This window comes from Lactuca sativa, chromosome 6 (genome assembly GCF_002870075.4).
Source record: "Lactuca sativa cultivar Salinas chromosome 6, Lsat_Salinas_v11, whole genome shotgun sequence".
Lineage (NCBI taxonomy): Eukaryota > Viridiplantae > Streptophyta > Magnoliopsida > Asterales > Asteraceae > Lactuca > Lactuca sativa.
This window is the reverse complement of record NC_056628.2, coordinates 111979386-112004684: the sequence shown is the minus strand read 5'-3', so window position 1 is coordinate 112004684 and position 25299 is coordinate 111979386. Positions and strand designations below refer to the sequence as shown.

The 25299-nt window shown below is 34.3% G+C and overlaps 2 protein-coding genes across 3 annotated transcripts; both read left to right on the top strand.

The window, feature by feature from the left end:
- Positions 1-1555: 1555 nt before the first annotated feature.
- Positions 1556-4886, top strand: LOC111898317 (uncharacterized). The gene is made up of 4 exons (XM_052764997.1): positions 1556-1763; positions 1877-2956; positions 3003-3094; positions 3213-4886. Exons 1-4 carry the CDS (start codon positions 1556-1558, stop codon positions 4884-4886), a joined length of 3054 nt encoding a protein of 1017 aa, XP_052620957.1.
- A 1008-nt stretch (positions 4887-5894) lies between these two features.
- On the top strand, positions 5895-12611 carry LOC111898314 (type I inositol polyphosphate 5-phosphatase 2). 2 transcript variants are annotated; one of them, XM_023894228.3, is made up of 12 exons: positions 5895-6051; positions 6144-6243; positions 7061-7156; positions 7550-7628; positions 7741-7845; positions 8311-8684; positions 8857-9091; positions 9711-9846; positions 10742-10926; positions 11110-11218; positions 11465-11613; positions 12157-12611. In XM_023894228.3, exons 1-12 carry the CDS (start codon positions 6022-6024, stop codon positions 12332-12334), a joined length of 1776 nt encoding a protein of 591 aa, XP_023749996.1. In that variant the 5' UTR covers positions 5895-6021; the 3' UTR covers positions 12335-12611. The 2 variants fall into 2 exon arrangements, with proteins under 2 accessions (XP_023749996.1, XP_023749997.1); XM_023894229.3 differs by lacking the exons at positions 5895-6051; positions 6144-6243 and adding an exon at positions 6279-6838.
- Positions 12612-25299: the final 12688 nt, after the last annotated feature.

Here is a 25299-nt window from a genome sequence, read left to right as displayed (position 1 = left end):
TATATATATATATATATATATATATATATATATATATATAACTTTACCTCACAACGTGAAACCGAAAATTTACGTTTTCTTCATTCGTCTTCTTTATTTTTGAATTGGTTCTGCGATTCTTTTTTCATCAAACGTACATCAGGGTGCTTCATTCAAGTTCTAATCCTCATTCCAGTTCACAAATCAACTGCTTTTCATTTTAAACCTGTCTTACTTCCTGCAAGATTTCCATATCACTATGTCAGGTTAGTATTATGAGTTTACACTACACTGGTTTCTCTATGAATTTATGGTTGAAATTTACAACAAACTGTTTCATACAAGTTCAAACAAACTTATGTGTTCTTGGTTTTTGAAGATCTTCATATGTTATAATATATACAAATAATAGATCAAAATCTTTTATATCTTGTGAAACAGTTGCAATTAAAAAATCATTAATCGACCTATGGAAATACTAGAACAAAAAGTGTTACCGAAATCTAAATAAACTTTCATTTTACTGATCAATAAAAAAATATGTTGGAATAGATGTTTATGATCAATAATCAATTTTTAATCATCACGGTTTTCGTCTATCACATGATTTTACCTTCATTGTTTCATTGGAGATCTAGGGTTTTAACCCCTGAAATCATTCGAACCCACGATTGGTTGAAATTGGGGAAAGAGCAGATGTTAATCGAATAAACCCTAGGTTGGAAACCAGGTTGATTAGTCATGATGGTCATCATGGAAATAATTGATTGTGGTACAGGAAGAAGGAGAGTCTACCTTCAGATCGTATTTTTCAAACCTGAATATGACCAAATCGGACGACGACACGACATCGTAGATGAAATATTCTACTAACCTTTCATTCTTTGTTGATTGCGATCGATTATGGGGGAATCGATGAGATTCTTATAATGTGTTGGTTAGATCTTATAGGATGGTAAGAGATACTTTTCAGAAAAATCTAGAAGTTGATATGAAATTACGACTTATCGGGAGAAGGGAGCAAGATGGAAGAACATATAACCTACCGACTGCTTCTGAGGTTGCTGCTTTAATAATTGGTGACATTTCGGATTCAATCGAGAAGAGGGATATCGTCGTTCAAACAAAAAATGGTTGTCTACAACGTATCAGTGAATTGCATCCTTCGTATCTTCCTCTCCAATATCCATTGCTATTTCCATATGGGGATGATGGTTATAGTGTTGACATTCTTCATAGAGGTGTGTCATTTACGAACAACAGCAAGCGTGCGAAATGTACAATGAGAGAATATATCGCTAATAGGATTCAAGACAGAGATCATTCGTTTTCTCTCATACTTAATTCAAGAAGGTTGTTTCAACAATTTCTGGTAGATACCTACACTATGATGGAAACGGAGAGAATGTACTACATACGTAGGCAACAACATGTTCTTAGATGTGATTCTTATGAAAATTTACATAACCAAAAAGCTCAAGGAACGACTGATATCTCGAATGTCGGCCAACGTGTCATATTACCTTCATCCTTTACCAGAGGTGCACGTTATATGCTGTAAAACTATTTGGATGCCATGCCACTATGCAAATGGTTTGGATATCCTGATTTCTTCATAACCTTTACGTGTAATCCCAAATGGCCTGAGATTAAAAGGTTTCTTACGGATACTTCACTTCAACCAGAAGACAGGCCTGATATACTATGTAGGTTGTTCAAGATCAAGCTTGATGCATTCATTAAAGACTTAAGGGATAATCAAATTTTCGGCAAAGTTCAAGCATGTAGTTAAAACAATATTTTTAAATTTTTTATAAAACATTGATCTTATTATTATATTTTAAATATGTTTTAATATCTAATCACATTTTACTTTTTTTGGCAAACTCTTTTACAGATGTCTATACCATTGAATTCCAAAAAAGAGGTTTGCCGCATAGTCATATATGTCTATTCATGCATTCTGACAACAAGCTACCAACTGTTGAACTTATCGATCCGATAATTTCAGCAGAGATACCAGACAAAATCGAAGATCCTGGATTGTATTCACTTGTAAATGAGTTTATGGTTCATGGTCCATGTGGAGCTGAAAATATGAATTGTCCATGCATGGTGGATAAAAAGTGCTCTAAAAACTTTCCAAAACAATTCAGTAATCATTCGTCTGTTCATCAAAATGGTTTTCTGTTATATAGGCGAAGAAACAATGGTCATTTTGTAGAAAAATCAGGTGTAAGGTTGGATAATAGAAATGTTGTTCTATACAACAAATATCTATTGAAAAGATATCAGGCACATATTAATATTGAATGGTGCAATCAGGGATCTTCTATAAAGTATTTGTTTAAATACATAAATAAGGGTCCTGATAGAGCTACAGTTGCTGTTGTACCAACCAACAATGAATGTGAAAATAATGATGCGGTCGATGAAATAGCTGAATATTACGATTGTAGATATTTATCAGCATGTGAAGCATCATGGCGAATTTTTACATATGATGTTCATTGCAGATATCCTTCTGTTTTCAGACTACCTTTTCATCTTCCTAATCAACAACAGATTATATATGGTGAAGACGATGATATTGATGATGTTCTTGACAAACCTTCTGTTGCGGCTTCAAAGTTCACAGCTTGGATGGAATGTAATGCAATCGACAGTGAAGCACGAAAACTCACATATGTTGAATTCCCTACAAAGTTTGTTTGGATATTAAATGGTCGGTTTTGGAAGCGAAGGAAAGTAGGAAAAGCCATCGGTAGAATTCATTCTGTTTCACCTAAACTAGGTGAGGCATATTTCTTAAGGATTCTTTTAAATAAAGTAAAAGGACCAACATCATTTGATGATATTTGCACGGTAAATGGTCAAACACATTCTTCTTTTAGAGATGCTTGTTATGCACTCGGACTATTAGATAATGACAAGGAATACATTGATGCAATTAAAGAAGCAAGTCATTCTGGATCTGGTTTTTATCTATGCTTTTTATTTGCTACATTGTTGATGTGTAATAGTATGTCAAAACCAGAAGTCGTTTGGGAAAATACATGGGAATATTTGGCAGATGGAATTCTATATAGACAACGACAAAGATTTAAGTCTGCAGGTATAACCTTTTTTCTTATTTTTTTTAAATTAATTTATTTTTATTATTCAACAACCATTAAATCATTATTAATAAAATTATTAAATATCGACGACAAATTTTATTAATTATTTAATAGTTTCGTGCAGAATTGTCACTCGGAGTAGATGAACTTAAGAACTTAACTTTGTTCGAAATACAACAAATTTTACTTCGAAACAACTCTACACTCAAAAACTTCAAAAACATGCCATACCCAGATGTTGAATCCGTTTCTTCTTCAAACAATCGGCTTATCACCGAGGAGCTAGATTACGACGTTCCCGTGATAAAGAATGACTATGATCGTATGTTTCTTGCATTAACAAATGAGCAACGTAATATTTTACTAAACATCATGAGTGCTATTCAAGAAAATAAAGGAGGTGTCTTCTTTGTTTACGGTTATGGTGGAATGGGTAAAACTTTTTTATGGAAAACAATATCTGCAGCAATTAGATCTGAAGGAAATATTGTATTAAATGTTGCTTCAAGCGGTATTGCTTCCTTATTATTGCCTGGTGGTAGAACATCACACTCTCGATTTATAATTCCATTTGAGCTTACAGATGATTCTTTTTGTAACATAAATCCAGATGGTGAGTTGGCAAGCTTAATAAGAAAAACCTCTTTAATAATTTGGGATGAAGCACCTATGGTCCATAAGCATGCATTTGAAGCTTTAGATCGAACTTTGAAGGATTTACTAAGGTGCGTAAATTCAACAAGCTCAAATATTCCATTTGGAGGGAAAGTTATTGTCTTTGGAGGAGATTTTAGACAAATTCTACCTGTTGTTCCAGGTGGCAGTAGACAGAACATTGTAAATGCTTCTTTGAGTTCTTCATATTTATGGGAACATTGCAAAGTCCATAGATTAACAAAAAACATGAGGCTAACTGTTGGAAGGGATCAATCAGATATAGGAAAAATAAGAGATTTTGCAAATTGGTTGTTGGATATAGGAGAAGGAAAACTTGGTGGTCCGAACGACGGTGAAACGATTATCGATATTCCGGATGATATTCTCATTAACGATTCACATGATCCTATAGGTTCCTTAATTGAGTTTGTATATCCTTCAATTTTAGAGAACTATAGCGATATAAATTATTTCCAAGAAAGAGCGATACTTGTTCCGAAAAATGAAGTTGTCCAGAAAATAAACGACCGTTTGCTTAAGAAGTTTCCAGGAGATGAAGTTGAATATTTAAGTTCAGACAGCATATGTGAATCCGAATTTCTCCATGATCAATTTGATGCAAATCTATACTCTCCTGATGTATTAAATGGTCTCAAAGTATCCGGTTTACCAAATCATAAGTTAGTTTTAAAAATTGGTGTTCCAGTAATGTTACTGAGAAATATTGATCAGAAAAACGGCTTATGTAATGGCACAAGACTACAGGTGTTATCATTGGGCAAACGTGTTATTGAGGCACGTATAATAACTGGAACTAATATTGGAAATCGGACTTTTATTCAAAGAATGTCTTTAACTCCATCAGAAAAAAAGATTCCCTTCAAATTCACAAGAAGACAGTTTCCTTTGGCCGTATGTTTTGCAATGACTATTAATAAAAGTCAAGGACAATCGTTATCAAATGTTGGTTTGTTTCTGAAAGATCCAGTTTTTTCATATGGACAATTATATGTTGCCTTATCTAGAGTTCAGAGCAGAGAGGGATTAAAATTATTAATTTTAGATAAAGATGGCAAACTCACAAATAAAACTTCCAATGTTGTTTATAAGGAAGTTTTTCGAAATTTGTAGCCAACTTTTTTGTAACGTCGTTTTATTCAATTTTAGCAAATCACACTTAATCCATCATATTACTGTATTTTTTTATAATTACATATTGTTGTATTTTATGTTAATTTCATTACACACATTGGTAATGCATCATCTGCATATGTCCAACAAGAATCATGCATAAAAAAAAAGAGTTTTCAAAAATCTTCATTCCGAATTAAATACTTCCCATTTACTTTGTAATTAAATACTTACAAATTAAATAATTTATTGATATATTCAATATTACAATTTATAAGTTATAAGAATTATTGAAATATTATTTTATTAAATAATTAATTTTTAAATTCAATTTAGAAATAACAGCCGTAGGTTCCACGGGTTTTAACCTAATATGTGTAATATATATTAAAGTAGTTGTAATTTGCTCTAATGGTGTAAATATTAATATTATAAAAAAATAATTACAAGACTGACGTATGACATAAAACAAAAAAAAATGTTGTTTTGGGATTTGTGAAGATGGCGTTAATATCGACGTTGTTGCCGTTAACCCTTTGTAGTTATTATATTATGTCAAGTACAATTTTGTCTTTGTCAAGTGAGTTTGGCCCAGTTGAATTAATACATTTTTAACATGTTCTAAATTTTTCCGTCTAAACAAATCATAATTTGAGTGATGTTTTGGTTGGTGATCTTGCATTAACTACATTAGGGACCACGAGTAAGATATTAATCTATGTTTTTGTTCATCTCATTAAACATATTTAATACAAAAAACCACTTTTCTTGGATTAAATATGTTTAAAGCTTAATTTAGTGGTTTCTGCAAATCTAAATGAAACTCGAAGAGTATTTAATAGTCATTGGTTTATCTCATCGATCTGAAGTTGTGTTTGAAAATGATGTCTTGGAACTATTTGGCTGTTTTTATGTCGTTATTTGAAAAGATTGTGATGTTTCATGTAAGTTTTTGTAGTGAGGTCCAAAATATTGATTTTTCTTGCAAGTTGAGTTTTGTGAGTTTCTGTGTTGGACCAATTATTTATATAAACGTGGCTTCTGGAACCATGAATTCATTTAAATAAACTTCACATTCATCTGTTTCTTAAAGTTCACATTTTTTCTTCAGGGATTTTGATAATTCTTTGGAAGTATGCATGTTCGAAGAGGGAAACGATCTGTGGTACATTTCGAGAAAACTTTATCGCTTTTCTTCATTTTATTTTATTTTTTCTTTCTTTGGTTTTTATGTTTGAAGGATGTGTCTTTTTGTAGGCATTTTGGCCGTCAATTGTGATGAAAAAATGGTTAAATATTCATCCAAAGAATAATGATTTTAGTGAAGACGAAATGGATACTGAAAGTGAAGATGATGGTATGTTTTGGATCGTGAAAAAGCTTTAATTTTTCTAGTCTTAGGCTGACTTTAATATTGGGACTTAAGAAGACTTCTAGGGCTATATTCATCACGGTGAGAAGGTCATTTATGTCATATTCACAAAAGAGAGAGTGAGTCGAGCCCTTGTCTTATCTTAGGCTGTCCAGTATGCTCCTCGAAACCATGCGTGAGATCCTATGTGGCAACCCATAAGCCGCGTGAACACCGCCCCAAGCACCGGTGAGTTGGCTGTGAAGTGATTATGAAGATGGATAGAGACGATGCATTGGATTGGTTGGGCTATCCGGTCCCTCTCTCTCTCTCTCTCTCTCTCTCTCTCTCTCTCTCTCTCTCTTCCTTTTGCCTCTTCACTGAACACGGTTTCCACAACCTAGTGGATCGGCTGTGGAATGGTAACATACCTACGTGGCCTCATCATCATTCACAAATCACGCGTGAGGATACCCCTAAGCCTTAGTAGATGGGAAAAAAGTTCTAGTTTAGATATCGTTGAAATCATTCTTAGTACCATTATTTCTAATGCTTCTAAAACGTCGTACAACTTAATTTGCATGTGGCAATCATGTTATAGGTAACAAATCACATCCTACCATATGTAACAAAGCTAGGAGACTTAGGTGTTGTTTGTTTTGAAAGTGATTAAATGTCATTTGTCTTTTTCCATGTTTGCATAAGAATACGTGCACTTGAGAAACGTGTACCCACCAAAAGGGAAAAATACGCAAAAATTGCTTCTGTAGAAAAACATATCAGGCCTTACTTTTTAGTTATCATGGTTTGAACGTTTTTGCAGGTTCCTCTCATAAACGCGAACATATGGGTTTTAACGAGGAGAATTCTCCTAGAATAGAGAGGAACATGTCTACATGCTCGAGTGAAACTTCAAATGGTAATTATCTCGTTTTTTTTTCTTGTAAAATAATTTGTTTTAATCATTAAATAAAAATCAAAAGCAAATGTAAAGCAGTAGATGTTATAGATTATAAGATATTCAAATAATGACAAAACAAAAGGCAAAATAATGCTACTTCAGTATTAGAATGCTGGCATTGGTTGGTCCATCTGTTCATCTGTCATTAATTCCGTTTCCAATGGGTCGATTATCCGTACCAACCTCTCGCTAATCCAATATACCTGGAATCCATTGCAAATCAGTTCCTAATTAATCTGGTTCTAATGTGACCAAATTGTAGTTCATCCCTAATTGAATTTTCAAATAAAATTTGTACTTAATAGTTGCTAAGGGCTTTTCTAAGCAGGTTTAATGGTTGTATATTTTTAGTGACACCAGCAAAAACATTGGTAAAACACAAGAGGGGGAAATCAGAGGATCTTCATTGTATTAAAACGAAAGATTTGAGGTTTGGCTATAAATATGATAGATTTGCTTCTCCATCATAATCACAATTCTTAAAAAATTATATTTGTATATATATTATATTGCAACACCAATACATGCATCATGTCTTGTAGGTTAATGATCGGGACTTGGAATGTTGCGGGAAAACTTCCTCCTGATGGCCTTGATATCGACGATTGGCTTAGTATGCACCAACCGGCTGACGTATATATTCTCGGGTAAGTAATGGTATTGTTGTAATTTTGGTTTCGGGTAACGTATGTTTTTACTTGGTGGTAGTTTGTAACATTGCTGTGAAGTTTTGTTGGTTTTTTTTCGTTCTTATGAAATTTATATCTTTTGTTCACACGGTGCTTTTGATCGAAACAACTTATTAAAATATAACCAAGTTTTGGTTTTTTCCAATATTATAAAATTCTTGAAAAGGACAATGCCAATGTAGCCAAATTTCATATTTGTACGTTGTGAAATTTTGTTGTGTCGTTATTGATATTAACAATGTTTAGAATACATTGAATTTTGGATTAGAAAAGTTATCTAATTCACATGATACATCCAAATTAATATCATTTTTTATTAGGATTTCGAATTTATTTTTTAAATGACTTGTTTTTTTAACAAAAACAAACTATTGTGAAACATTTTTCGCAACCAGAATCCCTAACAAAAATTTCGTTTAACAGTTTTCAAGAAGTCGTTCCTTTGAACGCGGGGAATGTGCTTGGAGCCGAGACTCGAGCACCGATAATAAAATGGGAGGCAGTCATTCGAAAATCTCTTAACAAATCACAAGAACTCGAATACATACCTAAAAGCTATAGTGCCCCGACCTCTCCTGTTACCGAGATCAAAAGCAGTGTGGATTTTCTATCAACCGAAATAACTGATCCCGAAAGGAAAGAGATTACTTCGATGATCGGGCTAACGGGATTCAACGGCCTCGATTGGCCCGAATACACACCGGATAGAAAACACGATATATGTTTCTCCGGTAACAACTTACGTAGAGTGCTAAGTAGCTCGGATCAAGTTCGTAAAGATTGGTTCACACATGAATGTAAGCGACACTTTGAGTATTAGAGAGCTTTCAACAACCAAATCATATGAATTGTATTCTTCATTAGAATTACAAAGTATTTGTATCTTTATAGTAGTTAAGATGGAATATATATACTACACTGACTTTTGCTAGCACAACTAACCATAATATTCTTGTTCCTACTTGACAGCTAACAATTTCGGTCCACGAGGTAATGTGGTTGATCTTGGGGGTTTGAGAATGTTGCGGCATAGCTCGTGCGACGTGGGTTTGCTTTGGACGGAGAAACAAGAGAGGGATGATCTTTTTGATTCTCTATATAATGTATCCGAACTAGTAATGGAAGAAGATGATGATTCTCTCATGGACAGAATAGAAGTCGAGCAAGGAAATCCACAGATAAAAAGTGGCGGAAAAATTGATAGGTGTGTTTCTCAACCTTGAAGGAAAAAATACCTTGTATTTCCACTAGATTATCGAATTTAGTTGTCCAACTATTTTTGGTAGAGATTGAATTGTTACGCATATTTTAAGAAAAACATCTTTCTTATTGCCCTATTTTGATATAATTATAAAAATATATACAATGATAACATACTTTTACCATATCGATTTTGGCGACCATTATATCGATTTAGCTAATAAACGGTTCTGTTTTATCACTTTAACCATAATAACTCAAGTAAAGAAACTAATAGTTTTGTGGCAATATCAATAAATGACAGAATGTATTTATCATTTCTCAAAATTGTGTGAGCAACAACAATGGTCACTTTAGTAACAGTTCAAAGAGTACAATGTTATAATACAAAAAATAGTGATGTGATTAAATTGATAAAATGGTGAACCTATAAGTGCTTTTCCGTATTTCCTATTATTTTGTCCTTTATATGAAAAAAGAAACAATCTCCCTTTTCGGAATATATAAAGCATGATTATCTTAATTAATTTAAACTCTCTTTTATACACATTAGTTTGTAATATGACAAATTGAACTTAACAGTGCTAGACCAAACTAAACCAAAAGTACTTGTTATGTATTAGGTATGTTCGAATCGTGAGTAAACAGATGGTTGGTATATACCTTTCAATTTGGGTTCGGAGAAGGTTGAGAAGGAATATCAGCAATGTAAAAGTAACGCCCATTGGCATCGGGCTTATGGGCTATATGGGAAATAAGGTAACTTTTTGCATCTTGTTGAATCAACTCATGATTAGAAGTCTTTGTATGTGAACTATAAATAAAAATGTACTTCAATTAATTTGTTTATTATAACATCCTACTTTCCTTTCCTCCTATTACAACATTCTACTCTAATAAATACATCGAGTCGAGTCGTAGCAGACAAATTCAAAATAATTATCACTCCTATAACTAGGTAAAATTTTCAATTTCCTGATTAAAAAATAAATTTGAAAGTACATTCATATGCTTCTATAATTTTCAACATATAGTGTCATAATTTGAAAAACTTCAACGTACACTCATATCCTCTTAATACAATGTAATTTAGAAAATCTACATAATTATAGCATTGTCATTTCTTTAACACTTTAATTTCTTTATATTAAAATAAGGAAAAGTACAATATTATAAGGGTAGATTTTTCAAAATAAAATGTCTTTTTCTAATAGATAACTCATACAGTGTCTTAATAAGAAAAAAATGAAAGTATAATCAAGGTTCTAAAAAGTTCGTCATAGCTTCGTCATGGCTTGAAGGCTTCTATTTGATGTCAATCTTTAACAAAATACCACCTTAAGTCATATATGTATATAAAAATGAATAATAGTAGAAAATATATATAAATATTAGTTATATACAAAATTATCGCCTTAATTCATGGCTTACAATCGACATGGTTCACCATAGCTCGTAAAAACTTGAGGCTTGTCATTGTCGACAAGTCACACCTAACATTATTTAGAACCTTGAGTATAATGTTGTAACTTTATAATGCCAAGAAGTGAAAGTAATATATTAATATACTATAACACAAATATAAATAAATGTAAAATGCTATGCATCTAAACCTTCTTATTGAGAAGAAAGTAATCGAAAGTTTTTGATACAGGGATCTATTTCCGTTAGCATGTCTCTTTATCAAACACGAATATGTTTCGTTTGTTCTCATTTGAGCTCCGGACACAAGGACGGGGATGATGGGCGGCGCAACTCTGATGTTAACGAGATCTTGAGACGAACTCATTTCTTATCGGTATTAGACCATGATCAACCTAAAACAATTCCATCTCATGAGTAAGGCCATGTTTTTTTTTCTTTCAAGTGTTGTCTAGATGAACGATGGTTTAAATAATATTTTAGAAAATGATGTAGATTGATAAAAAAAATAGTGTATATTTCTAAAAAAAATAGGACTTAACCGAGAAAGCCTCATTTTCATACTTTTGATACTAAGTCGTTTTTTTCTCCATTAAACAGCCAGATATTCTGGTTTGGCGATTTGAATTATCGTATCAATATGGCAGATGCAGACGTCAGAAAACTCGTTGCCCTAAAGCAGTGGGAGAAACTGTTATACAGTGATCAGGCAAGTTAATTAGATTCATGATTATAAAGTTTAGCATATGGCTTGTTTGTTTGTTAGGTGATAAAAGAGCATGGCGACCTATTGCCTTTGATGTTCATTACAATGTAACAGGACAAAATTTTGAATTTCTATAACATTAAGAAGATATAACAAAGACTCGCTTTCAGTCTTTAATCTGTGCAAAAGACATGAAAGCCCTTATTCTCTTCGTCATCCAAAATAATTATAGTTTAATGTTAATGACAGCTATGCAAAGAACTTAGAAGTGGGTGTGTCTTCGAGGGATGGAAGGAAGGTGTTATCAACTTCCCACCCACTTACAAGTATGAAATCAATTCGGATCACTATATAGGTGAAATTCCTAAAGAAGGGGAGAAAAGAAGAACACCAGCATGGTATGTGAACATTTTGACAGTTTTAAGGTCAACCAAACAACTTTTCTAATGCTAAATATGTCTCATGCTATGCAAAACTTAAAATAATAATAAAAAAAAATAGAAGATCCTTATGTCCTTTTTTCTATAGCTACAAACTGAAATTATTTGTGCTCATTCCTATTTAAAATTTCGGAAGTAAAAGTAGAATTTTAATTATGACAAATCCTTCCGTGGATTTCTGAATGTCTAGGGTATGGGTGAAAGTATTAAATTCCATTCGTCCTTTTAATAAAAGAGTGACATATCTTTGTTATATTTGTTATGAAATAAAAAGTAAATAAATAAATAAATTTAAAATAAATATAAAATAAGATTTTAAAAATAAGCTAAGTTTTAGTGAAAAATATCACCCTCTTTCTACACAACAACACCTTGTTGGTTGTTAATACATAATATTCCTATTCACATTTTGTAAAAAAAAAAAGCTAAAGGTCCGGAAAAAGTCAAAATGGATATGATTATCGAGTGAAAAATATAATGAATCTTACTCATAAAATGCAGGTGTGATCGGATTTTATGGAAGGGGAAAGGCATTGAACAACTTCGTTATGATAGTTTGGATTCACAAATGTCCGATCATCGGCCCGTTAGATCAGTTTTTTCAGTTGTGGTTGAAGTATTTGACCCTACAAAGATTCGTCGAGCTCTTGATTTGACTATTCCATTCATCCAAATATAAATATAATCATGCATGGAGGAGTTAAAATTACCCCAAAGGAGTTAAAATTATCCCAAAGAGGTTTAAGTTATAAATTCTTTTTCATTGATGATATTATTATTGATGTTGCTTTTGCAAAAAAATTAATGGAAGGTGCTTCTACAGTTAATTACGACATGTATTTGTAATAATATAGTAACTCATAAGTTTAGTCCTTTTATATAAGAATCTTGATATTACATAAAAAAAACTATGTCAACATATTTTGTTGAAATGGTGAAACTTTTGAATCTTAAAAGTTGCAATATGTGAGATTCTGATCGCATGTAAATCGGCTCAATGTGAGAGTTATGCTTTCATGTAGTCCCCTAGCGAGCTATTATATATTGTGCTTGTGGCGACATAGTGTCATGAAACTTAAGGGTTATAATTGCTAGAAGAATAACCAAACCTCTTTTTTAACAAGTAAATGTAGTAGAAAATAAGCTAAACATGAATTATTCACATTTAAACTCGAAGGACCATGAAATAGACATTTACATGATTAAAAAAAAGTCGCCAGATTTCTGCAAATACCGTACCAATTTTGCCATTTCCATTAAATTTAACATTCAAGTATTCAAGTACTTATGATGTTGTCTTTTTTTGAGCTAAACTATTCAAAATCAGCTGAAAGCTTTTGCGAAATTTGTCTTGAATGCTACACTAATATGTGCTTGAACTAACTAATTTTGTTTCACATGTTCAACGGAGTCTTCGAAAATAATTGTGAAAGCCCAACTAAAAACTAGTATAATTAGCCAACTTTAAGTAGAAATTCATTTTCTATAACTTTCTTAGTAAATGATTACCTAGAGTAGGGTAATCACTTATATTCCATAACGATAAAATTTTTATTTACTGTATTTTATTTTTGTTATATGACCCTTTGTATTTATCCCAAACAACTATAACCCTATTATCTTTTTTATATCATATTTATACTCTTGATGTAGTGCATTTGACGTGATTCGATAAACACTAATGAACATGGTATTAGAGCATTACATCGAGAATATAAATATGATACATACAAGATATGTATAGTCCATTAATGTTTTTCTCATCACGTCAATATTAGTAAATCAAGAATATTAATATGATACATAAAAGATATGTTTTAGGGGTCAAGATCCTTAAACCTATTAAGGATCCCAGATTTTAAAAGAGTCTCAAGATCCTGAAACATACATCAAGATTCTAACCATCACCATTATTAATTCCTAACGAAATTAACATATATATTTCTTGTTTATTCTTCATGTGTGTATAATTAGTCAACAAAATACTCAACAACTATGTATAATCATTTCAATCAAGCTTAAGACCCGAAAATACCAAGTCAAGGAAACGTGCAAATACTTCTTCAATAGGATCCCGGTAATATTAGACTTCTAGTTATTCGACCTAGGATATAAATACACATGTATAAATCACACTATAACACAACGTAGACTCATTGAAACAGTTATTCTCGTAATTTCAATCTCATTTCTGTAACTTGCTTTTCCATCAATAAAATTAAACAAGACAGGTGATCATTATCACCTCCCAAGGTTTTGTGCCGAAGATCCTAGCAAGGATCAAGGTCTTTCCTAGTAAATCATTTGTGTCATTTTAAATCTCAAGTTTATATCCATATTAGCCGCAACACTATAGCCTCTCATAAAATTTTGTTGATATCTTCTAAATCGGGTTTTAACCAAAATAGATTGGCGACCACCGTTGGGTCGTGGTGTTCATAATGCTTGAAAATCATGTCTAGGTAATCAACCTTATCTCCTTCCTCTACTCCTCCCATTTATTTAAAAGGTCTTCCACCACCTCCAAATGGACCTCCTGGTTAGAACGAAATTTTTGATGCTTCTAAAATGAGCACCTCTTGAATCACTAGCCACAGGAATCCAGGATCCCTGGGATTCCAAGATCCTCCTATTTTGATCTCCAATAATAAACTCTTCTCCGTGATGAAGATGTTGACACAACAAATGCCTCAACAATAGGAGGACAACATGAAATTGCTCGGGGAAGTGGAAAGGATAAGAGTAGAGATCCTAAAGTTTGATAGCATAGGATCCTTAAGGAAACGTCCAGAGACTGCAACCCTAGCATACACTGTTGTTTTGACTTGGGATGTAACCCCAACATATCAAGCTCTTGTGATCCAGGATCTTGACGAAACCGTCATTACTCCTAAGAACAATGACACTTGTAACTTCTTCGAAAAATAATGCCTTTAATACTTACTCCATGAATCTTGATGCATTAATAAGGCCAACCATGGCTAAGGAACTTCAACAACTAAGGCAGATGATCTCGATCGTGCCAGTAGTAGTTAACCCTATACCGGAAGTATCCCCCACCATTCACAAGATCTCGTGATTTATTCCCTCGATAGCTGACACTGAAGTTCCAAAATGCTTCCAAACTCCCAACATTAAACGTTACGTTGGAACCACAAATACTGAGGAACACATATCACAATATAGTGTAATAATGGAAATCATTCCTATTCCATTGCACTTAGAAGAGGCTTGTTTATGCAAGGGTTTTGGTTCGACTCTTACAGGATCAACCTTGAAATGGCTTCTCAATGTTCCTACTTACTCCATTACATATTTTTCTCACTTAGTTAATCATGATATTTGAAAAGATCACTAGTGATATTTATCAAGTGGTCTTGGACCCTAATGAAGCCCTTAGAGACTTTGTAAGCTGGTTTGGCAAGGAACCATTGAACATTCCCAACATTGACATGACCACTATAGTGGAAGCTTTTAAAATGGGCCTGAAGAAGGATTCTCCATTCTATAAAGACCTTGTGATGACCCATTGCAGAAGAATGGATGAAGTTAGAAGTAGAGCATTGAGATTCATCAGACTAGAAGAAGACAAAGTAATTCAGAAGAGGACCAACACCCCAAATTCACATGACAATCCCAATAGGAAGGCTGAATCCTGACCCAAAGATCCTATAAAGAAAAACTATACTTCAAACATGACCATCACATGGTTAATGCCCTTGATAATAGGGAATTGAAGATGAATTCCTAGGATCTCTGACTGTTTCTCTATGGATATTTCAGGTTTAATATTTACCATGAGCAAGGTGGCCGAGGAAAGACGAAAAATCAAGTTGTGAGAACAACTCCAAATGGTGCGCATACCATAAAGATTTTGGCCATGTCACTGAAGACTGTATAGACCTCAGGAAGGAGATTAGCTATCTCCTAAGCAAATGATATCTTAAAGAGATCCTAGGATGGAGAAAAGAAAGATACAGAGAAAATGAGCAAGAACCTGCGAAGATCCTGGAAAAACTAGGATCCCCTCCTCCAGATGCTAAGGTAATTAACACTATTTCTGGGGTTCTAACATTTTTGGAACTTCTTATTTTGCAGTAAAAAGACACGCTACTATATCCAAGGAAGAGAAAGAAGAAATACCCTGGAAGAACATATCTATTACAAGCGAGAAAGAAATCACCTTCGATGAACAAGATAGATAAAATGTCCAAGATTCTCACCATGAAAAACTTGTGATAACTCCCTACATTTCCAATCACTTTGTTAGCGGGATCCTGGTAGATGGACAATCCTCTATGAACATGATAATCTTAGAAGCTTTAACCCAGATGAACATCCCTGAATTTGATATCATCAAAAGATCCTCAACGTTGATAGTATTTAGCGGAGAGACAAAGCATACAATTAGATAAATCAAACTACATATTGTCACACCCCGGTCGTTGGCGGAAACACCGAGCAGTGCAACGTCATTTCTCGTATCATAGTTATCAACTTCCTGAAAACAAATGTATTTTAAAAATACGTCAACATAAAGTTGGTGAGTCTACATGTTTTAACTCCATATAAAAATAATACATTTTCCAAGTTCAAAAGTATAGTTTTGAAAGTATCATTTTGACTCTCCAACGTTTAGCATATATATCCTAGGTATACAAGTTTACTTACCAAATAAGTAGCTTACCTATAAGTCTCGTATACTATGAATGTAAGTGTTTGTAATTCCATAGAAACGAAAGATGCTACATATATATATATATATATATATATATATATATATATATATATATATATATATATATATCTTATTTCAATTCTATACGAGTAAAACCACCACGTATAAATCTATTTCAATTCTATACGAGTAAAACCGCTACGTATAAATCTATTTCAATTATATACAAGTATGTGTGTTATGTATAATTATCTACTTAATATACAAGTAGTATACCTACCAATTTCTTGTACCTAAAGTATAAGTGTTTGGGAAACTTATACTTAACATTAATACTTGTATAACGACAAAGTATAATGCTTCTAACAACATGCTACCATGAGTCCGTAACCGCAACTATATGACTAGTTTCAAACCTCTGCTTGATGCTACAAGTTTCGCATCTTAAGATAAGTTCCACACGCTTCATCAACGTCGGAATAATAAACAAAAAAAAGGACACTTCATCGCTTGCACACCGTTGTGTTGTAGCTAGCAACCATGAGTGGGGTTGTCAACCCGTATCTTATTTTTACACGACTTTCTTGCTCACACGGGATTAATAGTTACAGGTTAGAGGATTTTCCTTAAGATTTCCAATCTTAGTTGATGAATACAATAACTCATGTAGATTTGTCGAGTTCCGTTAGTTCTAGTAGAAAAAACATATTCGTTGTCACACATCAAAACAGAGAACGGAGGAAACGTTCTGGGGCGGAGGACGTCATGTATGTATCACAACAATGTGAAGTAGTAAACAAGCAACAACATCGTCCATTGCATTAATAGTAATAGTTAAATACATGTGTGTTCTTTCATAGTAATAAGACATTACAACAAATAATCAAAATAAAAGACGAGTCTTGACTGCTCCGTCTTCGCAAAACCTGGTCATCGTACCTGTCTACTGGTGACCTGAGAATACAAGTTATTTTGAAAGTGTAGGTCAGCATTTAAGCTGGTGAGTTCATAAGTGTTTAATGTCATTATTCGTATAAGTTTGATGATAACATTTGAAATCGTTCAATGTAATTGTTTGTATATGTTTTGAAAACTCCTACAAAATCCCATATTTTCTACTAGCATAAATGTAGCCTTCTATCAAGACCTGAATGTTTTGAAAGTAGTTTTCTACCGAGACTTGTATGTTTTGCTGTAACAAAGATGGTTTTCCCCTTTATGTCTACTATTAACAATATATATAGTCTACTTCATCGTTTACATGAATGTATCACAAAGTAAAAGTAATAGGGAAAATATAGCCATATAAGTATTATCCTTTGGTATTAGGATAGACACGACATCGCGACTGCCGAAACGTTCTCACCTTGAATATCCGTAGATGTTCATTTACCTCTGTAGCTAACAGCAGGTTGAAGGAATGGTACGTCCCGTAAATGTCTTCCTAGTATAAGTATTAACTGTAGACATCCGTAGATGATCATTACCTCTGTTGCTAACAGGTGGGTTCAGGAATGGTTAGTCCCTTATTGTTTCTTACCAGATAGTATCTATGTAACAATATCCCTATAAGTGTATCCATGTAAGAGGAATCTATGTAAGAGTATCCATAATAATGTATCCATGTAAGAGGAATCTTTGTAAGAGTATCCATATAAATGTATCCATGTAAGAGGAATCTCTGTAAGAGTATCCCTTCATATAGCATGTAGTCTAGACTCATGAATGAACTGACTCTGGTGTAATTTCTTGTAATAGGGATAATGTTTTGTATCCCCTAAACTATTCCTATAATAGTTTACTAGAATGTAATTGATGAGTGTCCAAGTAGGTTTATACACCCTTGCTACCCAAGAGTGTCGGAACTAAATTAACTGATGGAACATTTATGACTATATTTGTACATATGATATATAATTAATATTTAAACGACTTTTGGATGAGTACCCAATATCCCATCAGACCACATCCAAATCGAGGAAAAGGAAACAGGGTGGATAGCCTTCCTAAGTCTTTTAAACATTTCTTATATAACTATACATATAGAGGCATGCAATTTATAATATAAAAGCATAAAAGAAGTTTTGTAAAACCATTGAAAAGTTTAATAGATAAGAATTTATGACTTGATGTCAGTTTATAAATCAAATCGAAAACCGTTTGACAAAATAGTTTAAGTGTGAGAAAACCTTTGTTTTGAAGTACAACTATAACAGATTCAAAAAGGAAACCTACAGTTTGTATGCCAGTTTCTAAAAATGTTTTAACATGTAAAAGCGTTTGTGAAAACTACTCGAAGTACATATGAAAATGTTCGTTTGTTCTTGTATATGAATGTATCTCTTTGAAATAGTATTTCTAGTATGAAAAAGTTTGTGATGTTCTCGTAAAACTATACCTATTATAGTTTTCTTTAACTGTGTCTCGTTTGTATAGCAATCTCTAGTAAAATGTTCACTTGTTATGAAAAGTATAATTTTTGTAGTGTCTAAGATGGACACATATACATATACAGTATAAGCAGAGTGTTTGATTTATACATATAAAACAACATTTTTTATTTCAAAAGATATGATGTTATCGTGATACATTTTGCATATGAAAGTTTCCTTATAATAGTTATAAACCGCATATGATTCCGTTCATAAAAAGTGTATAATGAAACTTTATATAGCACACGATAATAATCGTGTGTTTTACTTGTATTCCCCCCCCCCCCCCCCTTAAAAGCATATAAAAGCATTTATAAAACATTTAAAAGTGTGGATTATAGGGGTATGAACTCACTTGATTGATTGAAGAAAGCGAGACGAAAACCGAGCAAAACTTCTATTCGAGAAATCGGATTTCTCGGGATTCTCGGGAATCTCGGGAGCGTAAAACTTCCTTCCAAACATGGATATGAAAACCGGGCCTTTGGGATGACTCCGAGGGTTGAAACGCAGAGCTTCGGCGCAAGAAAGGGAAGAATTGAGCAAAAGTGGCCGGCATCCTCGCACCCTTTATATAGGGTCTGAATCCTCGGATTACGCTGGGCGTACCAAGGTATTACGCTGGGTGTAATCCGGATCAGACCGGTGACTCCTCCTCCAATGGATAATATCGGGTATTTATAATTAAATTAAATATTTTAATTATTTATAAACTTCAAAAATTCATATCTTCCTCATACGAACTCCGTTTTCGACGTTTTTATATCTACGTGTAGGTGAGACTACGATCTACAATTTTCGTTTAGACTCCATCGGCAAATTTTGACTTTATTTTTATTATTATATTTTTAATAGGCCGGGACAGAAAAAGTCCGTTAAAATTTCATAACTCCTTCATCCGCTGTCTGTTTTCACCAGACTTTTTACCGTTGCAATACCATTGATGAGATCTTCGATTCTCGTTTAGGTCATGTTGGCAAAAATCCGCTCGATCTCGATTTCGAGTTTTTAGCTATCTACTGCTATGTCTAAAACTTCGAAAAATCATAACTTCCTCATATGAAGTCAGATTTGGACGTTCTTTTTATGTACATTTACGGTTTAATGTTATGTACAACTTTCATTTAGATACTTAAGGCTAAAAAATTATTGTGTTGAAACTTCGCGTTTTATGTCTATCAGTGTTGCCGGTTTTGCCGAGAATCTTCGGTTGGTCATAACTTCTTCGTTATAACTCGGATTTTAGGGTTCTTTATACGTACGAAAACCTTGATACGATTCCTAATACTTTATTTAACCCAAATAAGATTTTAGGGAAGTTAAATTTTGATCTAAATTTGACTTGTAATCCATCATATTGTCTCGAAATATCGGGTTGTCACATCATCCCCCCGTTAGAGGGAATTTCGTCCCGAAATTTGAGTTTAACCAGAATTGATAATCATGCTACCGTTAGAAGTTTTATTTGCTTCTAGTGTTCTTAAGTGAACTCGGTTACTCACTTGGCATTCCAGCGAACATTTCACTATCGGGATACGACTTTACTTCTTTCGTTTGACTTCATTGGCATGATAACTCTTCTTGGTTGAACGTATGTTGAATGTTTTGGTGGACTGTGAGAATAGTACATCTTGTACCCTACAAGTAGTGTCTCCAGATCTTCAAAGCAATTACCGCTGCTCCTGACTCAAGATCATGTGTTGTATAGTTAACTTCCTGTGTCTTAAGCTGTCTTGAGGTATAGGCAGTGACCTTTCCTCTTGCATAAGAACACAACCAATTCATACTGATTATGACGTCAGAACCTTGTGGTTGATTAGATTTCGTAAAGATCTAAAATAAAGTATGATTACTCATGAATTAAGGAAAAAGGATAGGTACTTTTGTTCTATCTGTCTCTCTTGTCCCAATCGACAGGAAGGGCATGTATTTGGCTTCTATGTTTATTCGCATGGCAGCACGATCACTCGTAGTCTTGGGCAGTCTCCGTCCTGAAGTTCATATTAGAATTCATACATGGTTCAACGATCACAATCTCGTGTATACGAGTCGTATATAATTAAGATTGAAAAGGTAGTCGAATAACTGATTCTTCTTTAAGCTCACATCCCATCGAGGAAAAAGAAGTTACAGTGGAATCGTCAATTCTAAACCTATAGAACCTTGATTATATATCACCCCTATGTATACATTCATCAGCGACAGATCAACCGTATGGATTTTTGGATTTGAACTTGACGTATTGTACGAGTGATACTTTGGGGATTTCTTCGGAAAGGAAAAAAACTATGAGGTACTCCATTCATGAGTACTTGGTGTTCTGATATGACGGTTTTGCTGGAAAGGCAATTTCGAAGAAAGAGATGTACGTATGAAGCTATTTTGTGAGGATCAAATTGAATCAAGTCGTATGATAATGTCGGAATCATAAGGAAACTTAAAGACATTAGATTTGAACATAAGATGTTTATAGACAAAACACAACCGTGCAACCATCAACAGAGTTACAGTACTTTTGACTACTACAAGACTATTGCTGTGAATAAGGTATACTACAAAAGGCAAGTATACGCAGCACGAGCATCCCTATACCGATGGGATCCCGCAAAAGATAAGACTCTGGTTGCACTAGTTTTGGATGGTTTATAAGTATGTTACAACGAAACGCCTAAATTACATTAACGTGGGTTCGGAGTAGGTCCTCCTGCAACTGTGATCCTGAGAATCCTACCGTCTACGCCAAAGTTCTTTGTTATAGGGAAATCATTCTTAAGGTGCCCTATCTCCCCGCAGTGGTAGCATGACTGGCTAGCGCTATCCTTGGTGGAGGGAGTGAGGTGTTTAGCCAGTGTTATGTGGACACGAGTGCCTTCCTCATTACACCACCTTGGAAATTGCTTCCTAAAGCGTTCTGCAGGAGTTGCTACTTGTTGCTATGGCATGGCAAGTCTTTGGGATCTCTTGCACTCCTTTAGGGCTTGACGATATCGTCTCTTCCTTTCGGTCTTATGGATTCGCAAGTCTATGACTGTTGGCATTTGTTGGTTTCCCGGTTTGGTACTACCATCAGAACTCTCGACTCCTTTGTCGGTCTTGCTTGTGTTGCCTGAGTTGATGTGTGTAAGGAAAGTTGTCACAGCAGCTGCTACTGTAGCTTGTAATGTAGCGACGTCGATATGGAGGATATGGGTTTCGTTGCTCGGCTGATTGTTTCCGGATGATGACATGATTCTATAACACGAAAGATAAAGATTTTGTGAGTGATTCTGGTTGACTCTAGATGTACTTCGATTGTTCAAGTAAAGAGTAAGAATATGTTCTCGAAAGTTTGACCTACATCCCTATGATGCAGTCCTAGTACGGATTGGAAGTATGTTTGCGGAAGTTTGACCTATATCCCTATGATGCAGTCCTAGTACTGAGTGGAAGTGTGTTCGTAGAACGGTCTCAAGACGCTTGTCGTTCAAGTCGAGGTATCGTTGGTTGGTGAATAACATGATCAAACCACTAAAAGAGACTTGGAAATTTTTCCGGAGCTAAATTACTATAGTCCAATGACTTGACTAAAGCATGTTTCATATAGACTCCAATGAAAGTATGATAAGAGAACTTGAATAAAGAATGACACAGAAGTTAGCTGACTGTGAATATCTTTGATATTCATGACGTAAAAGTTCGGGAAAATGACCTTGTAAAAGGTCTTACATCATATCCATAGGAGATAGTTCTTGACATCATAAAGACCTAACCAAAAGTACTTACAGTACAAGGTAGTCAAATAGAAAGTACTACATAGAACATAGACAGGAACATGGTTCTTTAAAACAAAGAAGGAAGTAAGGTATCTCCTACTGGCAACGGTCACCCCTATGGTGAACCCTTAGTTCGGTTAGTTGACGTTCCATATCAAGCAGGTATCTCTCGTACACCCTCTGGCGTACTTAGAGCTCTATGACTTCGGCTCGGGTTTTCAGCTAGTGCTTGCAGCAGGGTCTCATGGTTTCTCTCGGATTTCTCACTTGTGATCAAGTCGATTGGTGCGAATGGTATGGATTCTGGCATTGGCATTAACCTATTAGATACGTTGGAGAGCCGTCCTGCCCTGAATTTCGTTTCGGGCAACTCTGCGGGCCAGAATTGGAAGAATTATGTCTGCTGAGCTTCCTTCACTTGTGTTGTAGAAGCTTCGGTCTCCATCCAATGACATAGTTTGATCTTGCTCTTCGCTCCCTATCTCCAAACATTCTACCCAAGGGGCGTCAGGCCATGAAAAGTCGGACGAGGGTTAGGAATTGGAACGGGAGCTGCCTGGGGTAGGTTCTCAACTTCGGGTTCGGAGTTATCAACATCCGAAAGGTTTTCAGCATGGTGATCATTCAAAGGGATTGGATGATCACTCTCTAGTTCTTCTTCAAACCATCCAACATTGCCTTTGTTCGGAAGGTACGGGTTGCCGTGGGGATGGAGTCCAGTTATGTTATCTACGCGAGAATTGGGGTAAGGAAATAATTATTAGACGAACTATCTAGATAATTATTAGAAAATCTTCATTAGTTACATCGCTATTTGTAAAGTGCATACCAGTCATATGTAATCAATACAGGATAGGCTTTCGAATAAGTGACCTTAACTCCAAATTCACAAGGAATAAGGGTAAAGCAAAAATTTCACCGATTCTAAGTCTATAACATCCTAGTTACATATAGCCTTAGTGCATCCACTTAGCAACTATCAACTTAGTAATGAAGATTCTTTTTAGTTCTCAAGTAAGTAATTATGGTAACCCAAAACACCCCTATGGTATTTTAGACTTAGGTTCTGTTATAATGTTCTCATTGTGGTAATGTTGGTAAGTTTTTAGAATTGTTGCTACATCACAACCATTCTTGGGCATATGCTAATCACTCCTCGGACCAGTATAGTTGATCAGGCTATGCCACTCCCAAGACTGACTATACATCCCCAAGCTTACTTGTGATATTCAACAATCGTAATACTTTTGTTCTTGTCGTTGTGACACCGATTTTCGTATGAATGCAGGCACGTATACTTACTTAAATATATTATTATTTAGAAGTATAAACTCTAAGTCAGAGTATTTTTAATCTCGTTGTATTTATAGTTAGTATATCTTTTATGGGTTGATATACTCAATTCACTATAAACAATGCTCTGATATCAATCTGTCACACCCCAAAACCGAGAACGGCGGAAACGTTCTGGGGCGGAGGACGTCATGTATGTTTCACAACAATGTGAAGTAGTAAACAAGCAACAACATCGTCCATTGCATTAATAGTAATAGTTAAATACATGTGTGTTCTTTCATAGTAATAAGACATTACAACAAATAATCAAAATAAAAGACGAGTCTTAAACTGCTCCGTCTTCGCAAAACCTGGTGATCGTACCTGTCTACTGGTGACCTGAGAATACAAGTTATTTTGAAAGTGTAGGTCAGCATTTAAGCTGGTGAGTTCATAAGTGTTTAATGTCATTATTCGTATAAGTTTGATGATAACATTTGAAATCGTTCAATGTAATTGTTTGTATATGCTTTGAAAACTCCAAGAAGATATTTTCTATTAGCATAAATGTAGTCTTCTATCAAGACCTGAATGTTTTGAAAGTAGTCTTCTACCGAGACTTGTATGTTTTGCTGTAACAAAGATGGTTTTCCCCTTTATGTCTACTATTAACAATATATATAGTCTACTTCATCGTTTACGTGAATGTATCACAAAGTAAAAGTAATAGGGAAAATATAGCCATATAAGTATTATCCTTTGGTATTAGGATAAACACGACATCGCGACTGCCGAAACGTTCTCACCTTGAATATCCGTAGATGTTCATTTACCTTTGTAGCTAACAGCAGGTTGAAGGAATGGTAAGTCCCGTAAATGTCTTCCTAGTATAAGTATTAACCATAGACATCCGTAGATGATCATTACCTCTGTTGCTAACAGGTGGGTTCAGGAATGGTTAGCCCCTTATTGTTTCTTACCACATCGTATCTTTGTAAACGTATCCCTATAAGTGTATCCATGTAAGAGGAATCTCTGTAAGAGTATCCATAATAATGTATCCATGTAAGAGGAATCTCTGTAAGAGTATCCATATAAATGTATCCATGTAAGAGGAATCTCTGTAAGAGTATCCCTTCATATAGCATGTAGTCTAGACTCATGAATGAACTGAATCTGGTGTAATTTCTTGTAATAGGGATAATGTTTTGTATCCCCTAAACTATTCATATAATAGTTTACTAGAATGTAATTGATGAGTGTCCAAGTAGGTTTAGACACCCTTGCTACCCAAGAGTGTCGGAACTGAATTAACTGATGGAACATTTATGACTATATATGTACATATGATATATAATTAATATTTAAACGACTTTCGGATGAGTACCCAATATCCCATCAGACCACATCCAAATCGAGGAAAAGGAAACAGGGTGGATAGCCTTCCTAAGTCTTTTAAACATTTCTTATATAACTATACATATAGAGGCATGCAATTTATAATATA

Bases quoted from the DNA above. Each gene is read 5' to 3' on its own strand.
- LOC111898314 (XM_023894228.3), top strand. From the start codon at position 6,022: ATGCATGTTCGAAGAGGGAAACGATCTGTG. The intron at 11,219-11,464 runs GCAAGTTAATTA...TGTTAATGACAG, and splicing joins AACTGTTATACAGTGATCAG to CTATGCAAAGAACTTAGAAG. The intron at 11,614-12,156 runs GTATGTGAACAT...CATAAAATGCAG, and splicing joins AAAAGAAGAACACCAGCATG to GTGTGATCGGATTTTATGGA.
- LOC111898317 (XM_052764997.1), top strand. From the start codon at position 1,556: ATGCCACTATGCAAATGGTTTGGATATCCTGATTTCTTCATAACCTTT. The intron at 2,957-3,002 runs GTTTTTATCTAT...GATGTGTAATAG, and splicing joins AGCAAGTCATTCTGGATCTG to TATGTCAAAACCAGAAGTCG. The intron at 3,095-3,212 runs GTATAACCTTTT...ATTATTTAATAG, and splicing joins ACAAAGATTTAAGTCTGCAG to TTTCGTGCAGAATTGTCACT.